This window comes from Oncorhynchus clarkii, unplaced genomic scaffold (genome assembly GCF_045791955.1).
Source record: "Oncorhynchus clarkii lewisi isolate Uvic-CL-2024 unplaced genomic scaffold, UVic_Ocla_1.0 unplaced_contig_936_pilon_pilon, whole genome shotgun sequence".
In the NCBI taxonomy this organism is placed as follows: Eukaryota; Metazoa; Chordata; class Actinopteri; order Salmoniformes; family Salmonidae; genus Oncorhynchus; species Oncorhynchus clarkii.
In genome coordinates, this window is record NW_027259259.1 from 10001 (window position 1) to 27829 (window position 17829).

Below are 17829 nucleotides of genomic sequence, written 5' to 3' on the forward strand. Positions count from 1 at the left end.
TTTTGTCCTATACTTGGCACTCCGGTACCTCTTGCCATGTGGTAGTAGAGAGAACAGTCTATGACTGGGGTGGCTGTGGTCTTTGACAATTAGGGCCTTCCTCTGACACCGCCTGGTGTAGAGGTCCTGGATGGCAGGCAGCTTTGCCCCAGTGATGTACTGGGCCGTACGCACTACCCTCTGTAGTGCCTTGCGGTCGGAGGCCAAGCAATTTCCGTACCAGGCAGTGATGCAACCAGTCAGGATGCTCTCGATGTTGCAGCTGTAGAACATTTTGAGGATCTCAGGACCCATGCCAAATCTTTTTAGTTTCCTGAGGGGAATAGGCTTTGTCGTGGCCTCTTCACGACTGTCTTGGTGTGTTTGGACCATTCTAGTTTGTTGGTGATGTGGACACCAAGGAACTTGAAGTTCTCAACCTGCTCCACTACAGCCCCGCCGATGAGAATGGGGGAATGCTCGGTCCTCCTTTTCCTGTAGTCCACAATCATCTCCTTAGTCTTGGTTACGTTGAGGGATAGGTTGTTATTCTGGCACCACCCAGCCAGGTCTCTGACCTCCTCCCTATAGGCTGTCTCATCGTTGTCGGTGATCAGGCCTACCACTGTTGTGTCGTCTGCAAACTTAATGATGGTGTTGGGATGGTGTTGGAGTCATGTCTGGCAATGCAGTCGTGGATGAACAGGGAGTACAGGAGGGGACAAAGCACGCACCCTAGGGGCTCCAGTGTTGAGGATCAGCATGGCTAATGTGTCGCTACCTACCCTTACCACCTGGGGGTGGCCGGTCAGGAAGTCCAGGATCCAGTTGCAGAGGGAGGTGTTTAGTCCCTGGTTCGAAACCAGGCTGAATCGCATCCGGCCGTGATTGGGAGTCCCATAGGTCAGCACATAATTGGACCAGCGTCGTCCGGGTTTGGCCGGGGTAGACCGTCATTGTAAATAAGAATTTGTTCATAACTGACTTGCCTAGTTAAATAAAGGTTAACATAAAAATTATTAAGCATCAAAAGTAAAAGTATAAATCATTTCAAATTCCTTCTATCAAGCAAACCAGTGAGTCCTTCAGATCAGAGGCAGTAGGGATGACCAGGGATATTCTCTGTTTAGTGAGTCCTCCAGATCAGAGGCAGTAGGGATGACCAGGGATGTTCTCTGTTTAGTGAGTCCTCCAGATCAGAGGCAGTAGATGACCAGGGATGTTCTCTGTTTAGTGAGTCCTCCAGATCAGAGGCAGTAGATGACCAGGGATGTTCTATTGATTAGTGAGTGAATTGGACCATGTTCCTGTCATGCTAAGCATTTTACCAAACCACCAATCCCAAATCGACCTTTACCAAACCCAAATCGATCTTATCCAAACCATCAATCCCAAATCGACCTTTACCAAACCCAAATCGACCTTTACCAATCCCAACTCGACCTTTACCAATCCCAAATCGACCTTTACCAATCCCAAATCAACCTTTACCAATCCCAAATCGACCTTTACCAATCCCAAATCGACCTTTACCAATCCCAAATCAACCTTTACCAATCCCAAATCGACCTTTACCAATCCTAAATCGACCTTTGCCAAACCACCAATTCCAAATCAATCCCCTAAATTCTTCGCACCTGTGTATATCTGAAAGAAGTCCTTGTGTAATGTAGCCTACTTCCTGGTCTCTGATGTAATCCTTCTCTAATCACTCTTCTCCTGACCCCAGGTTCGTGGCTCAGTACGGAGGGGCCTGTGGCGTTGCGGTGGAGACTGCTGGACGGAGGATGTCCATGCAGATGGAAGCTCGCCTCAAGGAGAGCCTGGAGCATCTCAGGCAAGATCGGAGCATTGCTGCTGGGAAATCTGCAGGTAATTCTGGGAATAGCCACCAGGAGACGCTGTTACAGCAGCTCCTCAACGCGGCGCGGACACAGGCTTCCCGACTCGTCAAGCTAGAAAATATCTGCCTGAGTAATCCAGGACCCATAACGCCACCAGAGGCAAAGGGGGAAGACCTGCAGCAGGATGTGGTGCCGGCAGAGATGCTGGTTGCCCTGGTGACAGAGCTGGCGAAGACGAGGGCAGTTCTGGAACTAGCGCTCAAGTCGGGACAGCAACGACACATGCCCGCAGGTGAGAACACCTCTTCCTGTGTCACTATCTATACATCCTACCATCCTTTACATCACTTCTCAATCAGGGGTGCTACTTTCCACAGTTGGTACTTGACCCAATCAGGGGTGCTACTTTCCACAGGGGGTACTTTACCCAATCAGGGGTGCTATTTTCCACAGGGGGTATTTGACCAAACCAGGGGTGCTACTTTCCACAGGGGGTACTTGACCCAATCAGGGGTGTTATTTTCCACAGGTGGTATTTGACCCAATCAGGGGTGCTACTTTCCACACGGGTACTTGACCCAACCAGGGGTGCTACTTTCCACACGGGGTACTTGACCCAACCAGGGGTGCTAAGTGACCCAACCAGTGGGTGCTAGTACTTGGCCTATCCTCAGGGGGTACTTGGCCCAACCAGGGGGTGCTAGTACTTGGCCTATCCTCAAGGGGTACTTGGGTACCAGGGGGTGCTATTACTTGTCCTATCATCAGGGGGTACTTGACCCAACCAGTGGGTGCTAGAACTTGGCCTATCCTCAGGGGGTACTTGACCCAACCAGGGAGTGCTAGTACTTGGCCTATCCTCAGGGGGTACTTGACCCAACCAGTGGGTGCTAGAACTTGGCCTATCCTCAGGGGGTACTTGGCCCAACCAGGGGGTGCTAGTACTTGGCCTATTCACAGGGGGTACTTGAGAAGACTCATGGGACCAGAGGCCTACTGGTAAAATGCACATGAGGGGTTAGTTCAGGGGTAGTCTGGGCCGAGCAACATGTCCTTGCTAGTGCAGTATCCTGGTTGAGAAGCTCTGCTCTACATAATGTAGAAAACGAATGTTTAAACACCATCAGGTAATACAGCACCCCTCTTACAAGAATCACACCAGACATCCCTCCCAGGCAATTTGATCCTTACAACTCATTGATTCTCGAAAGAATGAATATAGCAAAATAAATACCTAGGGAGTATGAATATAAAAATGTTTCTGGTCCATTTTTCTTACAACAGGAATTCTTATCAGAGAGCCTTTCCATGTTCCAAACCCAGTCTCTGCATCTGTGATCTCTATTTGTAAGGATCTGAGAGCCTACACACACCCACGTCCTGTACAGACCTCGACCTGCTTACTATGTTGGAATTCAATCAAAAACAAAATGAGCCCAGGTCTTCAGAGAGCCAGCTCCAGTTCCATGCATTAATCAGATAAAACCACAATGCTGTTTATATATCGCACACACACACACACACACACACACACACACACACACACACACACACACACACACACACACACACACACACACACACACACACACACACACACACACACACACACACACACACACACACATACACACACACACACACACACACACACACACACACACACACACACACAGGTATAACCATTAGCAGGTCGGCACAGCAACCGCAGCAAAGCACCCTGGGAAGCAGAACCAGATGGGAACGGTTACCCCCGGAGAGAAACCTGAGACAAATCTAACGTCAATATTTAGGGTCTGGTAGGAAGAGTCAATCACTGTGTGTGTCACAACCTAGATATTAGACTGCTGCTGCAGAGAGAGGGGGAAGGGAGCTGTCCACACTGATATAATACACCCTTAGTAATACAGGAATCATACATAATCCCACACACACACACACATACACACATACAAAGACTGATTCAAACCTCCAGCAGTGATTTCCTCTCCTGGTCTGACTCTGGGCTGATGCATTATGTCGTGGTGTTATTACACAGTGGTGGAAAAAGTAACCAATTTTCATACTTGAGTAAAAGTAAAGATACCTTAATAGAAAATGACCCAAGTAAAAGTGAAAGTCACCCAGTAAAATACTACTTGAATAAAAAAAGTCTAAAAGTATTTTGTTTTAAATATACTTAAGTATCAAAAGTAAAGGTAATTGCTAAAATAATACTTAAGTATCAAAATAAGTAGTAAAAGTGTAAATAATTAAACATGTCCTTATATTAAAGCAAAACAAACTGAACCATTTTCTTGTTTTTAAAATGATAGGATAGGCAGAGGTACACACCAACTCCAAGACATCATCTATAACATATGCTTTTGGGTTTAGTGAGTCCTCCAGAGCAGAGGCAGGAGGGATGACCAGGGATGTTCTCTGTTTAGTAGGTCCTCCAGATCAGAGGCAGTAGGGATGTTCTCTGTTTAGTGAGTCCTCCAGATCAGAGGCAGTAGGGATGTTCTCTGTTTAGTGAGTCCTCCAGATCAGAGGCAGTAGGGATGTTCTCTGTTTAGTGAGTCCTCCAGATCAGAGGCAGTAGGGATGACCAGGGAGGTTCTCTGTTTAGTGAGTCCTCCAGATCAGAGGCAGTAGGGATGACCAGGGAGGTTCTCTGTTTAGTGAGTCCTCCAGATCAGAGGCAGTAGGGATGACCAGGGATGCTCTCTGTTTAGTGAGTCCTCCAGATCAGAGGCAGTAGGGATGACCAGGGATGCTCTCTGTTTAGTGAGTCCTCCAGATCAGAGGCAGTGACCAGGGAGGTGATGACCAGGGATGCTCTCTGTTTAGTGAGTCCTCCAGATCAGAGGCAGTAGGGATGACCAGGGAGAGAGTCCTCCAGATCAGAGGCAGTAGGGATGACCAGGGATGCTCTCTGTTTAGTGAGTCCTCCAGATCAGAGGCATTAGAGATGTTCTATTGATAAGTGTGTGAATTTAACCATTTTCCTGTCCTGCTAAGCATTCAAAATGTAACGAGTACTTTGGGTGTCAGGGAAAATGTACGGAATAAAAAGTACAATATTCCCTATAGGAATGTAGTGAAGGAAAAGTACAATATTCCCTATAGGAATGTAGTGAAGGAAAAGTTGTCAAAAATAATAAATAGTGAAGTAAAACACAGATTCCCCCCAAAAAACTACTTAAGGTGTACTTTACTTAAGTACTTTTCTTTTTCTTTTTGTATTTTTTTTAATACCCCCCCCCCCCCCCCCCCCCTTCGGAGGACAATTATCTTAGGGGGGGGGGGTATTAAAAAAAATACAAAAAGAAGAAGAAAAGGGAGGGTTTACAGCTTTTTTGCTACTTGCTACTACCTACATGTTAAAAGCAGTCACATAACAATAATGTCAAACATCCCACCTATCACCATAGACCACCCCTCAACCTCTCAGCCCATCCCACCTATCACCATAGACCACCCCTCAACCTCTCAGCCCATCCCACCTATCACCATAGACCACCCCTCAACCTCTCAGCCCATCCCACCTATTACCATAGACCACCCTCAACCTCTCAGCCCATCCCACCTATCACAATAGACCACTCAACCTCTCAGCCCATCCCACCTATCACAATAGACCACTCAACCTCTCAGCCCATCCCACCTATCACCATAGACCACTCAACCTCTCAGCCCATCCCACCTATCACAATAGACCACTCAACCTCTCAGCCCATCCCACCTATCACAATAGACCACTCAACCTTTCAGCCCATCCCACCTATCACAATAGACCACTCTACCTCTCAGCCCATCCCACCTATCACCATAGACCACCCTCAACCTCCCAGCCCAACCCACCTATCACCATAGACCACTCAACCTCTCAGCCCATCGCCCCTATCACCATAGACCACCCCTCAGCCACTCTCAGCCCATCCCACCTATCACCATAGACCACCCCTCAGCCACTCTCAGCCCATTCCATCTATCACCATAGACCACCCCTCAGCCACTCTCAGCCCATCCCACCTATCACCAATCAGACCACCCATAGACCAACCTCTCAGCCCAACCCACCTATCACCATAGACCACTCAACCTCTCAGCCCATCCCACCTATCACAATAGACCACTCAACCTCTCAGCCCATCCCACCTATCACAATAGACCACTCAACCTTTCAGCCCATCCCACCTATCACAATAGACCACTCAACCTCTCAGCCCATCCCACCTATCACCATAGACCACCCCTCAACCTCTCAGCCCATCCCACCTATCACCATAGACCACCCCTCAACCTCTCAGCCCATCCCCCTATTACCATAGACCACCCTCAACCTCTCAGCCCATCCCACCTATATCACAACCTCTCAGCCCACTATCACAATAGACCAACCTCTCAGCCCATCCCACCTATCACAATAGACCACCCTCAACCTCTCAGCCCAACTCACCTATCACCATAGACCACTCAACCTCTCAGCCCATCCCACCTATCACAATAGACCACTCAACCTCTCAGCCCATCCCACCTATCACAATAGACCACTCAACCTTTCAGCCCATCCCACCTATCACAATAGACCACTCAACCTCTCAGCCCATCCCACCTATCACCATAGACCACCCTCAACCTCTCAGCCCAACCCACCTATCACCATAGACCACTCAACCTCTCAGCCCATCGCCCCTATCACCATAGACCACCCCTCAGCCACTCTCAGCCCATCCCACCTATCACCATAGACCACCCCTCAGCCATTCTCAGCCCATTCCATCTATCACCATAGACCACCCCTCAGCCACTCTCAGCCCATCCCACCTATCACAATAGACCACCCTCAACCTCTCAGCCCAACCCACCTATCACCATAGACCACTCAACCTCTCAGCCCATCCCACCTATCACAATAGACCACTCAACCTCTCAGCCCATCCCACCTATCACAATAGACCACTCAACCTCTCAGCCCATCCCACCTATCACAATAGACCACTCAACCTCTCAGCCCATCCCACCTATCACCATAGACCACCCTCAACCTCCCAGCCCAACCCACCTATCACCATAGACCACTCAACCTCTCAGCCCATCGCCCCTATCACCATAGACCACCCCTCAGCCACTCTCAGCCCATCCCACCTATCACCATAGACCACCCCTCAGCCACTCTCAGCCCATTCCGTCTATCACCATAGACCACCCCTCAGCCACTCTCAGCCCATCCCACCTATCACCATAGACCACCCCTCAGCCACTCTCACCTATCACCATAGACCACCCCTCAGCCACTCAGCCCATCCCACCTATCACCATAGACCACTCAACCTCTCAGCCCATCCCACCTATCACAATAGACCACTCACCTCTCAGCCCATCCCACCTATCACAATAGACCACTCAACCTCTCAGCCCATCCCACCTATCACAATAGACCACTCAACCTCTCAGCCCATCCCACCTATCACCATAGACCACCCTCAATCAGCCCATCCCACCTATCACAATAGACCAACCTCTCAGCCCATCCCACCTATCACAATAGACCACTCAACCTCTCAGCCCATCCCACCTATCACCATAGACCACCCTCAACCTCTCAGCCCATCCCACCTATCACAATAGACCAACCTCGACCTCTCAGCCCATCCCACCTATCACAATAGACCACCCTCAACCTCTCAGCCCATCCCACCTATCACAATAGACCACCCTCAACCTCTCAGCCCATCCCACCTATCACAATAGACCACCCTCAACCTCTCAGCCCAACCCACCTATCACAATAGACCACTCAACCTCTCAGCCCATCCCACCTATCACAATAGACCACTCAACCTCTCAGCCCAACCCAAATATCACAATAGACCACTCAACCTCTCAGCCCATCCCACCTATCACAATAGACCACTCAACCTCTCAGCCCATCCCACCTATCACAATAGACCACCCTCAACCTCTCAGCCCATCCTACCCATCACAATAGACCACCCTCAACCTCTCTGCCCATCCCACCTATCACAATAGACCACCCTCAACCTCTCAGCCCATCCCACCTATCACAATAGACCACCCTCAACCTCTCAGCCCATCCTACCCATCACAATAGACCACTCAACCTCTCAGCCCAACCCACCTATCACAATAGACCACCACTCAACCTCTCAGCCCATCCCACCTATCACCATAGACCCTCAACCTCTCAGCCCATCCCACCTATCACCATAGACCACTCAACCTCTCAGCCCATCCCACCTATCACCATAGACCACTCAACCTCTCAGCCCATCCCACCTATCACCATAGACCACCCCCAACCTCTCAGCCCATCCCACCTATCACAATAGACCACCCCCAACCTCTCAGACCATCCCACCTATCACCATAGACCACTCAACCTCTCAGCCCATCCCACCTATCACCATAGACCGCCCCCAACCTCTCAGCCCATCCCACCTATCACCATAGACCACCCTCAACCTCTCAACCCATCCCACCTATCACCATAGACCATACATTTTCAATAACTGTACATGTGACGTAACTCCTCCGTTTCAATTCATAATATTATTAATAAATATAACACAATTATTTATTTTAATTCCATAAATAATGTTTTTTTCAGTATATTTGAGTTTGACCATTACATTTGATGTAATATTTCTTCTATATTTTTCAGGAGGATAAAACTGAAATTGTACCCAGCTTTGTAAGGCTTGTTTAAAAAAAGGGCAATACTAAAAATAAAAAAAACATTTTCAATTAGAAATGAAAAGTCCTAATCTGTATGACGGCCATTTTGGAACAAAGGATGAGCCTTAATAATAATATTTTTTACCTTTATTTATCTAGGCAAGTCAGTTAAGTACAAATTCTTATTTACAATGACGGCCTACTGAGGAACTGTGGGTTAACTGCCTGTTCAGGGGCAGAACAACAGATTTGTACCTTGTCAGCTCGGGGATTTGAACTTGGAACATTTGTGGTAGTGGTCATCATCTGGTCATCTGTAGTGGTCATCATCTGGTCATCTGTAGTGGTCATCATCAGGTCATCTGTAGTGGTCATCATCTGGGCATCTGTAGTGGTCATCATCTGGTCATCCGTATTGGTCATCATCAGGTCATCTGTAGTGGTCATCATCAGGTCATCTGTAGTGGTCATCATCTGGTCATCTGTAGTGGTCATCATCTGGTCATCCGTAGTGGTCATCATCAGGTCATCTGTAGTGGTCATCATCTGGTCATCTGTAGTGGTCATCATCTGGTCATCCGTAGTGGTCATCATCTGGTCATCCGTAGTGGTCATCATCAGGTCATCTGTAGTGGTCATCATCTGGTCATCCGTAGTGGTCATCATCTGGTCATCCGTAGTGGTCATCATCTGGTCATCCGTAGTGGTCATCATCTGGTCATCTGTAGTGATCATCATCTGGTCATCCGTAGTGGTCATCATCTGGTCATCCGTAGTGGTCATTATCTGGTCATCCGTAGTGGTCATCATCAGGTCATCCGTAGTGGTCATCATCTGGTCATCCGTAGTGGTCATCCTCTGGTCATCCGTATTGGTCATCATCAGGTCATCTGTAGTGGTCATCATCTGGTCATCCGTAGTGGTCATCATCAGGTCATCCGTAGTGGTCATCATCTGGTCATCCGTAGTGGTCATCATCTGGTCATCCGTAGTGGTCATCATCTGGTCATCCGTAGTGGTCATCATCTGGTCATCCGTAGTGGTCATCATCTGGTCATCCGTAGTGGTCCGTAGTGGTCATCATCTGGTCATCAGTGGTCATCATCTGGTCATCCGTAGTGGTCATCATCATCTGGTCATCATCGTAGTGGTCATCATCTGGTCATCCGTAGTGGTCATCATCTGGTCATCCGTAGTGGTCATCATCTGGTCATCCGTAGTGGTCATCATCTGGTCATCCGTAGTGGTCATCCTCTGGTCATCCGTATTGGTCATCATCAGGTCATCTGTAGTGGTCATCATCTGGTCATCCGTAGTGGTCATCATCAGGTCATCCGTAGTGGTCATCATCTGGTCATCCGTAGTGGTCATCATCATCATCCGTAGTGGTCATCATCTGGTCATCCGTAGTGGTCATCATCTGGTCATCCGTAGTGGTCATCATCATCCGTAGTGGTCATAGTGGTCATCATCTGGTCATCCGTAGTGGTCATCATCTGGTCATCCGTAGTGGTCATCATCTGGTCATCCGTAGTGGTCATCATCTGGTCATCCGTAGTGGTCATCCTCTGGTCATCCGTATTGGTCATCATCAGGTCATCTGTAGTGGTCATCATCTGGTCATCCGTAGTGGTCATCATCAGGTCATCCGTAGTGGTCATCATCTGGTCATCCGTAGTGGTCATCATCTGGTCATCCGTAGTGGTCATCATCTGGTCATCCGTAGTGGTCATCATCTGGTCATCCGTAGTGGTCATCATCTGGTCATCCGTAGTGGTCATCATCTGGTCATCCGTAGTGGTCATCATCTGGTCATCCGTAGTGGTCATCATCTGGTCATCCGTAGTGGTCATCATCTGGTCATCCGTAGTGGTCATCATCTGGTCATCCGTAGTGGTCATCATCTGGTCATCCGTAGTGGTCATCATCTGGTCATCCGTAGTGGTCATCATCTGGTCATCCGTAGTGGTCATCATCTGGTCATCCGTAGTGGTCATCATCTGGTCATCCGTAGTGGTCATCATCTGGTCATCCGTAGTGGTCATCATCAGGTCATCCGTAGTGGTCATCATCTGGTCATCCGTAGTGGTCATCATCAGGTCATCCGTAGTGGTCATCATCTGGTCATCCGTAGTGGTCATCATCTGGTCATCCTCATCCGTAGTGGTCATCATCTGGTCATCTGTAGTGATCATCATCAGGTCATCTGTAGTGGTCATCATCTGGTCATCCGTAGTGGTCATCATCAGGTCATCCGTAGTGGTCATTATCTGGTCATCCGTAGTGGTCATCATCTGGTCATCCGTAGTGGTCATCATCTGGTCATCCGTAGTGCTTCTGAGAACAAAGAAAAGGCCTGAAGAAGCCCTGTGAGGCAGCATGCTGGCAGATGGCCTGTTTCCCTTTCTCTTCTTTTAAACAATATAAGTAAGAATGTAAATCAGACTTATAACAAGAGGAAAAGAACAATGATAAAAAGTAGAAGTAGATTTGGACTTTTCGTCATCTTGTGGTTTCCTAAATTGGTCGTCTTGCAGATCAACTAATAACCGTAAAATGACTAAAGCAATTCTCTCATTCTCTCCTCCCTCCCTCCTCTCTCGCAGGCTGTGAGACCGCTCTTCTCTTCCCTATGCGTTCCCCTCGCATCTTCTCATCGGTGACACCAGACCTCCCTCTCTCTCTCTCTTCCTTCACCGTGTGCCTGTGGGCCAAGCCCGTCTCCATCTCCAACAGAACCGTGCTGTTCTCCTACGGAACCAAACGGAACCCCTATGAGATCCAGCTCCTTCTCAGTGGAACCAGGGCTCTCTTCACTGTGGGGGGAGAGGCTCACCTGGTGGAGGGGCGGGGCGTGGTGAGAGGAGGAATTTGGACCCACATATGTGGGGCTTGGAGCTCTGAGCAGGGCATAGCGTCACTGTGGGCCGATGGACACAGAGTGGCATTCACACCCGGGGTGGCCGAGGGCCACGTGTTACCCGATGGAGGCTCCCTCCAGCTGGGGCAGGAGAAGAACGACGGCGGGATCTCTGGAGGGTCAGGTGGCAGTGGGAGTCAGATGCCTGGGTTTGACGGAGGCTTCGATGCCAAGTTGGCGTTCGCTGGGAAGATGACAGGGGTGAACATGTGGGACAGCGTGCTGACAGAGGAGGAGATATCCCAGCTGGCTTTGCAGGACGGCGAGGGGTGTGAGCAGAGGGGGAACGTAGTTGGGTGGGGCTTGACGGAGATTGTGCCTCACGGGGGTGCTCAGTTCATCAACTAACTCTGATGACGTTTTCATCATCATCCTCATCATCATCATTTAAATGAACTCTATCATCACCATTATAAACTAAGACCTGCAGTGCAGAACAGCCCAACCGGCTGAGACTGCGACAATAATGTGAACATAAACAACAACAACAACAACAACAACAACAACAACAACAACAACAACAACAGCTCCCTTTAATGGTTAATGAGACTGTGACAATAATGTGTCCTGTTGGAGGAGTGGTTCCCATTTAGAGAAGCAGGAGAGTAGCAACACACACACACACACACACGCACACGCACACGCACGCACACACACACACACACACGCACGCACGCACACGCAAGTCAGATGCCTGGGTTTGTAAACATGTGTGCGTAACAATAATGTGAACGCACAACCAACACGCACGTACACACACACACACACACACACACACACACACACACACACACACACACACACACACACACACACACACACACACACACACACACACACACACACTTGGTGAGAAACATTAGTATACTGTACATAGCCTTAGGAGGAGAAGTGGAGAAAACAGAATTTACCACAGATTTAAAGAGAGAAAAGGATAGGAAAGAACCGAGGTGAGAGAGAGAAACAAAGAGCTCATTGTGTGGAAGGAGAGATGCTTGAGGGCAACTGTCACAAAAACCAGTCTGCAAGGGTCATCGCTAGATGGCCATGCCAGAGGAGGACAACATTATCTATACCATCAGAAGCTATGCCAGAGGAGGACAACATTATCTATACCATCAGAAGCCATGCCAGAGGAGGAAAACATTATCTATACCATCAGAAGCTATCCTAGAGAGGACAACATTTGCTATAAATATCAGCATTATTTTTGCAAGTACGTTAGCTATTTGTTACTAATGGGAGTGTCAGGGTTAAGGGGTAAGGTAAATGGTAAAGGGTTGAGGTTTGGGTTTAGTTGTTAGGGTGGCATTGTGGTTAGAAAACGTTTTATCGTGGTCCTCTCTGGCATGGCTATGTAGTAACACCATCTGCATGCTGCCATAGGAGATTGTAACTGTTCTATTACCTTATAATCTTACATTTCCTGGGAAAAAAAAGTGAATCTTTTTTTTCAATCGTTGTTTCCAACTTTTTTTAAATATTTTTTTTATCAAAGTGTTTACATTTCAGATGTGACAAACATAATATTTCAGTTGTGTTGGGTTTCTCTTTGTTTTCTATATAATCCAAAGGGGTTTATTGTGTTTCTCTTTGAAATGGGTGACAGCAAGATGACACAACTATAGTGGCTTATTCTCTGTTGGGTTTTGCGTCCCTTGTGAGACAGAAACACTTGATTTGAAAAGAGGAACCGTGGACAATGTTTACAGCATTTTGTTACGACCTATCTCTGCTCTCTGTTAACGTAATAGGCAATGTGGATCATATTGTAAATTGTTTTGTGTTTTTGTCAAGAAGTAAAAATGAATGTATTTTGTATATAAATATAATTGTTTTGCATTACAGTAGGACTAGAATTGGAGACCAAGATATGAATAAAACTACATGTTGACATTATGCGTCTGACGAATTTCTTCATCACCAACAGGAACAACACGTTTAATTGTGGTAAATGCTGGTTAGTTTCTTCCCTGTGTCAAAACGGCCATTTCACTCATCCCAACAACAGCTGCACATTTGGATGTGTTGAGTGATCGTTGCATATTAACTTAATATAAAAAAGTGTTTCACTTCATTTAGATAGGCCTAATGCATAACTACATAACTGCAGAGAGTTAGCGAATGCACTGAACGTGCTCATCAGTTGATACGTAGTTGAATGTGAGGTAGATAGTCCTAATGCATAACTACAGAGAGTTACTAGAATGACAAGAGATATGCTGTTAAAGTTGTAACTGCTGATAGTATACAGATCCTTTCTTGTTGAAGTCAATCCCCCGCTCGTATCCCTTCCTCCCTCCCTATCCCCGAGACAAGGTACTGTATCAGCTTATGCATGCTTCACCCACTCTTTACTTCGCTAACCCCGCCCCCTGGCCCGAAGCCCAGGGAACCAATAACAATTGACCTCTCCCTTCCCAGCAGCCACCAGTTCAGGAAATAGGATGATGTGATGTGGTTCGGGTGAGGTCAGGGGGTTTGGGCAATGGGTGGCTGAGTTTGGGGTGGACAACCGACAAACTTTGTGTTTGTGTGTGTGTGTGTGTGTGTGTGTGTGTGTGTGTGTGTGTGTGTGTGTGTGTGTGTGTGTGTGTGCTTGTGTGTGTGTGTGTGTGTGTGTGTGTGTGTGTGTGTGTGTGTGTGTGTGTGTGTGTGTGTGTGTGTGTGTGTGTGTGTGTGTGTGTGTGTGTGTGTGTGTGTGTGTGTGCTTGTGTGTGTGTGTGTGTGTGTGTGTGTGTGATTGTGTGTGTGTGTGTGTGTGTGATTGTGTGTGTGTGTGTGTGTGTGTGTGTGTGTGTGTGTGTGTGTGTGTGTGTGTGTGTGTGTGTGTGTGTGTGTGTGTGTGTGTGTGTGTGTGTGTGTATTCATACCCAGTCCACATTTAGTTTTGTTACAGCCTGAATTCAAAACGGATTAAATATGTATTTTTTCTCTCACACAATATCGTCAAAGTCAAAACGTTTTAAAAAAAAAAAATTTATTACAAATTTATTTGAAAATGAAATACAGAAATATCTACTTTACATACAGTAAGTAGTCACAACCATGAGTCAATACTTTGTTGAAGCACCTTTGGCAGTGATTACAGCTGACAGTCTTTCTAGGCTCTATAAGCTTTCCACACTTGGGTTGTGCAACATTTGCCAATTATTATTTACAAAATTCTTCAAGCTCTGTCAAATTGGTTGTTGATCATTGTTAGAAAACAATTTTCAGGTCTTCCCATTGTCAAAACTGTAACTTGGCCACTCAGGAACATTCACCATCTTCTTGGTAAGCAACTCCAGTGTAGATTTGGCCTTGTATTTTAGGTTATTGTCTTGCTGAAAGGTGAATTCATCTCCCAGTGTCTGGTGGAAAGTAGGCTGAACCAGGTTTTCCTTTAGGATTTTGCATGTGCTTAGGTCCATTAAATGTATTTTTTATCCTGAAAAACTCTCCGGTCCTTAACACTTACAAGCATACCCATAACATGATTCAGCCACCACTATGCTTGAAAATATGGAGAGTGGTACTCAGTAATGTGTTGTATTGGATTTGCCCCAAATATAACACTTTGTATTCTGGACAGGATGCATGTTTTGGAATATTTGTATTCTGCACAGGCTTCCCTATTTTTCCAATTTTCAATTAGGTTAGTATTGTGGAGTAACTACAATGTTGTTTATCCATCCTCAGTTTTCTCCTATCACAGCCATTAAACTCTGTAACTGTTTTAAAGTCGCCATTGGCCTCAGGGTAAAATCCCTGAGCGGTTTCCTTCCTCTCCGGTAACTGAGTTAGGAAGGACGCCTGTATCTTTGTAGTGACTGGGTGCATTAATACACCATCCATAGTAATATTCAGTGTTGTTTTTTTTATTAAATTTTGACACATCTACCAATAGGTGCCCTTCTTTGCGAGGCATTGGAAAACCTCCCTGGACGTTAGGGTTTACTCTGTGTTTACAATTCATTGCACGACTGAGGGACCTTACAGATAATTGTACGTTTGGGGTACAGAGATGAGGATAGTCTTTAAAAAATAATGTTAAACTTTCTGATTGCACACAGAGTAAGTCCATGCAGCTTATGTCACTGTATGTGACTTATTAAGCACATGTTTACTGCTGAACTTATGTAGGCTTGTCATAAAGGGGTTGAATCCTTTTGACTCAAGACATTTCAACTTTTCATTTTTAATTCATTTGTAAAAAATCCTAAAAACATAATTCCACTTTGACATTATGTGGTATTGTGTGTAGGCCAGCATAAAACACATCTCAATTTAATCCATTTTAAATTCAGTCTGTAACACAACAAAATGTGGAAAACATCAAGGGGTGTGAACATTTTCTGTATCTGATAATGAGGTAGGCCTGTGGGGTTTACTGTAGTTGCCCGTAAAACCTTAATGAGGTAGGCCTGTGGGGTTTACTGTAGTTGCCTGTAAAACCTTAATGAGGTAGGCCTGTGGGGTTTACTGACATTGCCTGTAAAACCTTAATGAGGTAGGTCTGTGGGGTTTACTGTAGTAGCCTGTAAAACCTTAATGAGGTAGGCCTGTGGGGTTTACTGTAGTTGCCTGTAAAACCTTAATGAGGTAGGCCTGTGGGGTTTACTGACATTGCCTGTAAAACCTTAATGAGGTAGGTCTGTGGGGTTTACTGTAGTAGCCTGTAAAACCTTAATGAGGTAGGCCTGTGGGGTTTACTGACGTTGCCTGTAAAACCTTAATGAGGTAGGCCTGTGGGGTTTACTGACGTTGCCTGTAAAACCTTAATGAGGTAGGCCTGTGGGGTTTACTGTAGTTGCATGTAAAACCTTAATGAGGTAGACCTTTGGGGTTTACTGTAGTTGCCTGTAAAACCTTAATGAGGTAGGCCTGTGGGGTTTACTGACGTTGCCTGTAAAACCTTAATGAGGTAGGCCTGTGGGGTTTACTGACGTTGCCTGTAAAACCTTAATGAGGTAGGCCTGTGGGGTTTACTGTAGTTGCATGTAAAACCTTAATGAGGTAGACCTTTGGGGTTTACTGTAGTTGCTTGTAAAACCTTAATGAGGTAGGCCTGTGGGGTTTACTGACGTTGCCTGGAAAACTTTAATGAGGTAGGCCTGTGGGGTTTACTGTAGTTGCCTGTAAAACCTTAATGAGGTAGGCCTGTGGGGTTTACTGACGTTGCCTGTAAAACCTTAATGAGGTAGGCCTGTGGGGTTTACTGTAGTTGCTTGTAAAACCTTAATGAGGTAGGCCTGTGGGGTTTACTGACGTTGCCTGTAAAACCTTAATGAGGTAGGCCTGTGGGGTTTACTGTAGTTGCATGTAAAACCTTAATGAGGTAGACCTGTGGGGTTTACTGTAGTTGCTTGTAAAACCTTAATGAGGTAGGCCTGTGGGGTTTACTGACGTTGCCTGGAAAACCTTAATGAGGTAGGCCTGTGGGGTTTACTGTAGTTGCTTGTAAAACCTTAATGAGGTAGGCCTGTGGGGTTTACTGTAGTTGCCTGTAAAACCTTAATGAGGTAGGCCTGTGGGGTTTACTGTAGTTGCTTGTAAAACCTTAATGAGGTAGGCCTGTGGGGTTTACTGTAGTTGCTTGTAAAACCTTAATGAGGTAGGCCTGTGGGGTGTACTGACTGGAAGAGACAGACCAGGGCAGCCAGACCAGGGCAGCCAGACCGGAGGAGCCAGACCAGGGCAGCCAGACCAGGGCAGCCAGACCAGAGCAGCCAGACCAGAGCAGCCAGACTGGAGCAGCCAGACCAGAGCAACCACCCCAAGACCTCACAGCAGCAACTGGGCCTAACAGCCTGTGGATTACAGTACAGTATGGAATGACAGAGAGCCCTGCTGAACCTCACCCTAGTGCTTTAAAGGCTGTTAACTTGAAGCTAAAGTCATCCCTACTGACGCTTGTCCCTGAACAATTACACTACTTCATATTGCTTACATTAATGTACACAATAAATAATGCTTTTAAGATACAGTTGAAGTCGGAAGTTTACATACTCTTGTTAACAAACTATAGTTTTGGCATGTCGGTTAGGACATCTACTTTGTGCATGTGCAAGTCATTTTTCCAACAGTTGTTTACAGACAGATTATTTAATTTATAACTCACTGTATTACAATTCCAGTGAGTCAGAAGTTTACATACACTAAGTTGACTTTGCCTTTAAACAGCTTAGAAAATTCCAGAAAATGATGTCATGGCTTTAGAAGCTTCTGATAGGCTAGTTGACATCATAAGAGTCAATTGGAGGTGTACCTGTGGATGTATTTCAAGGCCTACCTTCAAACTCAGTGCCTTTTTGCTGATCATGATCCTGATCATGTGTGTGAAGTGTTAGCTGACCGTGCAGGTCATGAAGTGTGTGAGCTATTCATACACACACACACACACACACACACACACACACG

General features: G+C 46.6%; 1 protein-coding gene across 1 annotated transcript in view; it reads left to right on the top strand.

Annotated features, from left to right (window-relative positions):
* Window positions 1-13321, top strand: part of LOC139399919 (pentraxin-related protein PTX3-like) — a 22410-nt gene extending 9089 nt beyond the window's left edge. Inside the window, exons 3-4 of the mRNA XM_071145046.1 lie at window positions 1709-2115; window positions 11114-13321. Coding sequence (XP_071001147.1) covers window positions 1709-2115; window positions 11114-11775 — 1069 coding nt within the window. The 3' untranslated portion in view covers window positions 11776-13321. The remainder of the gene's footprint in view (window positions 1-1708; window positions 2116-11113) is intronic.
* Window positions 13322-17829: the final 4508 nt, after the last annotated feature.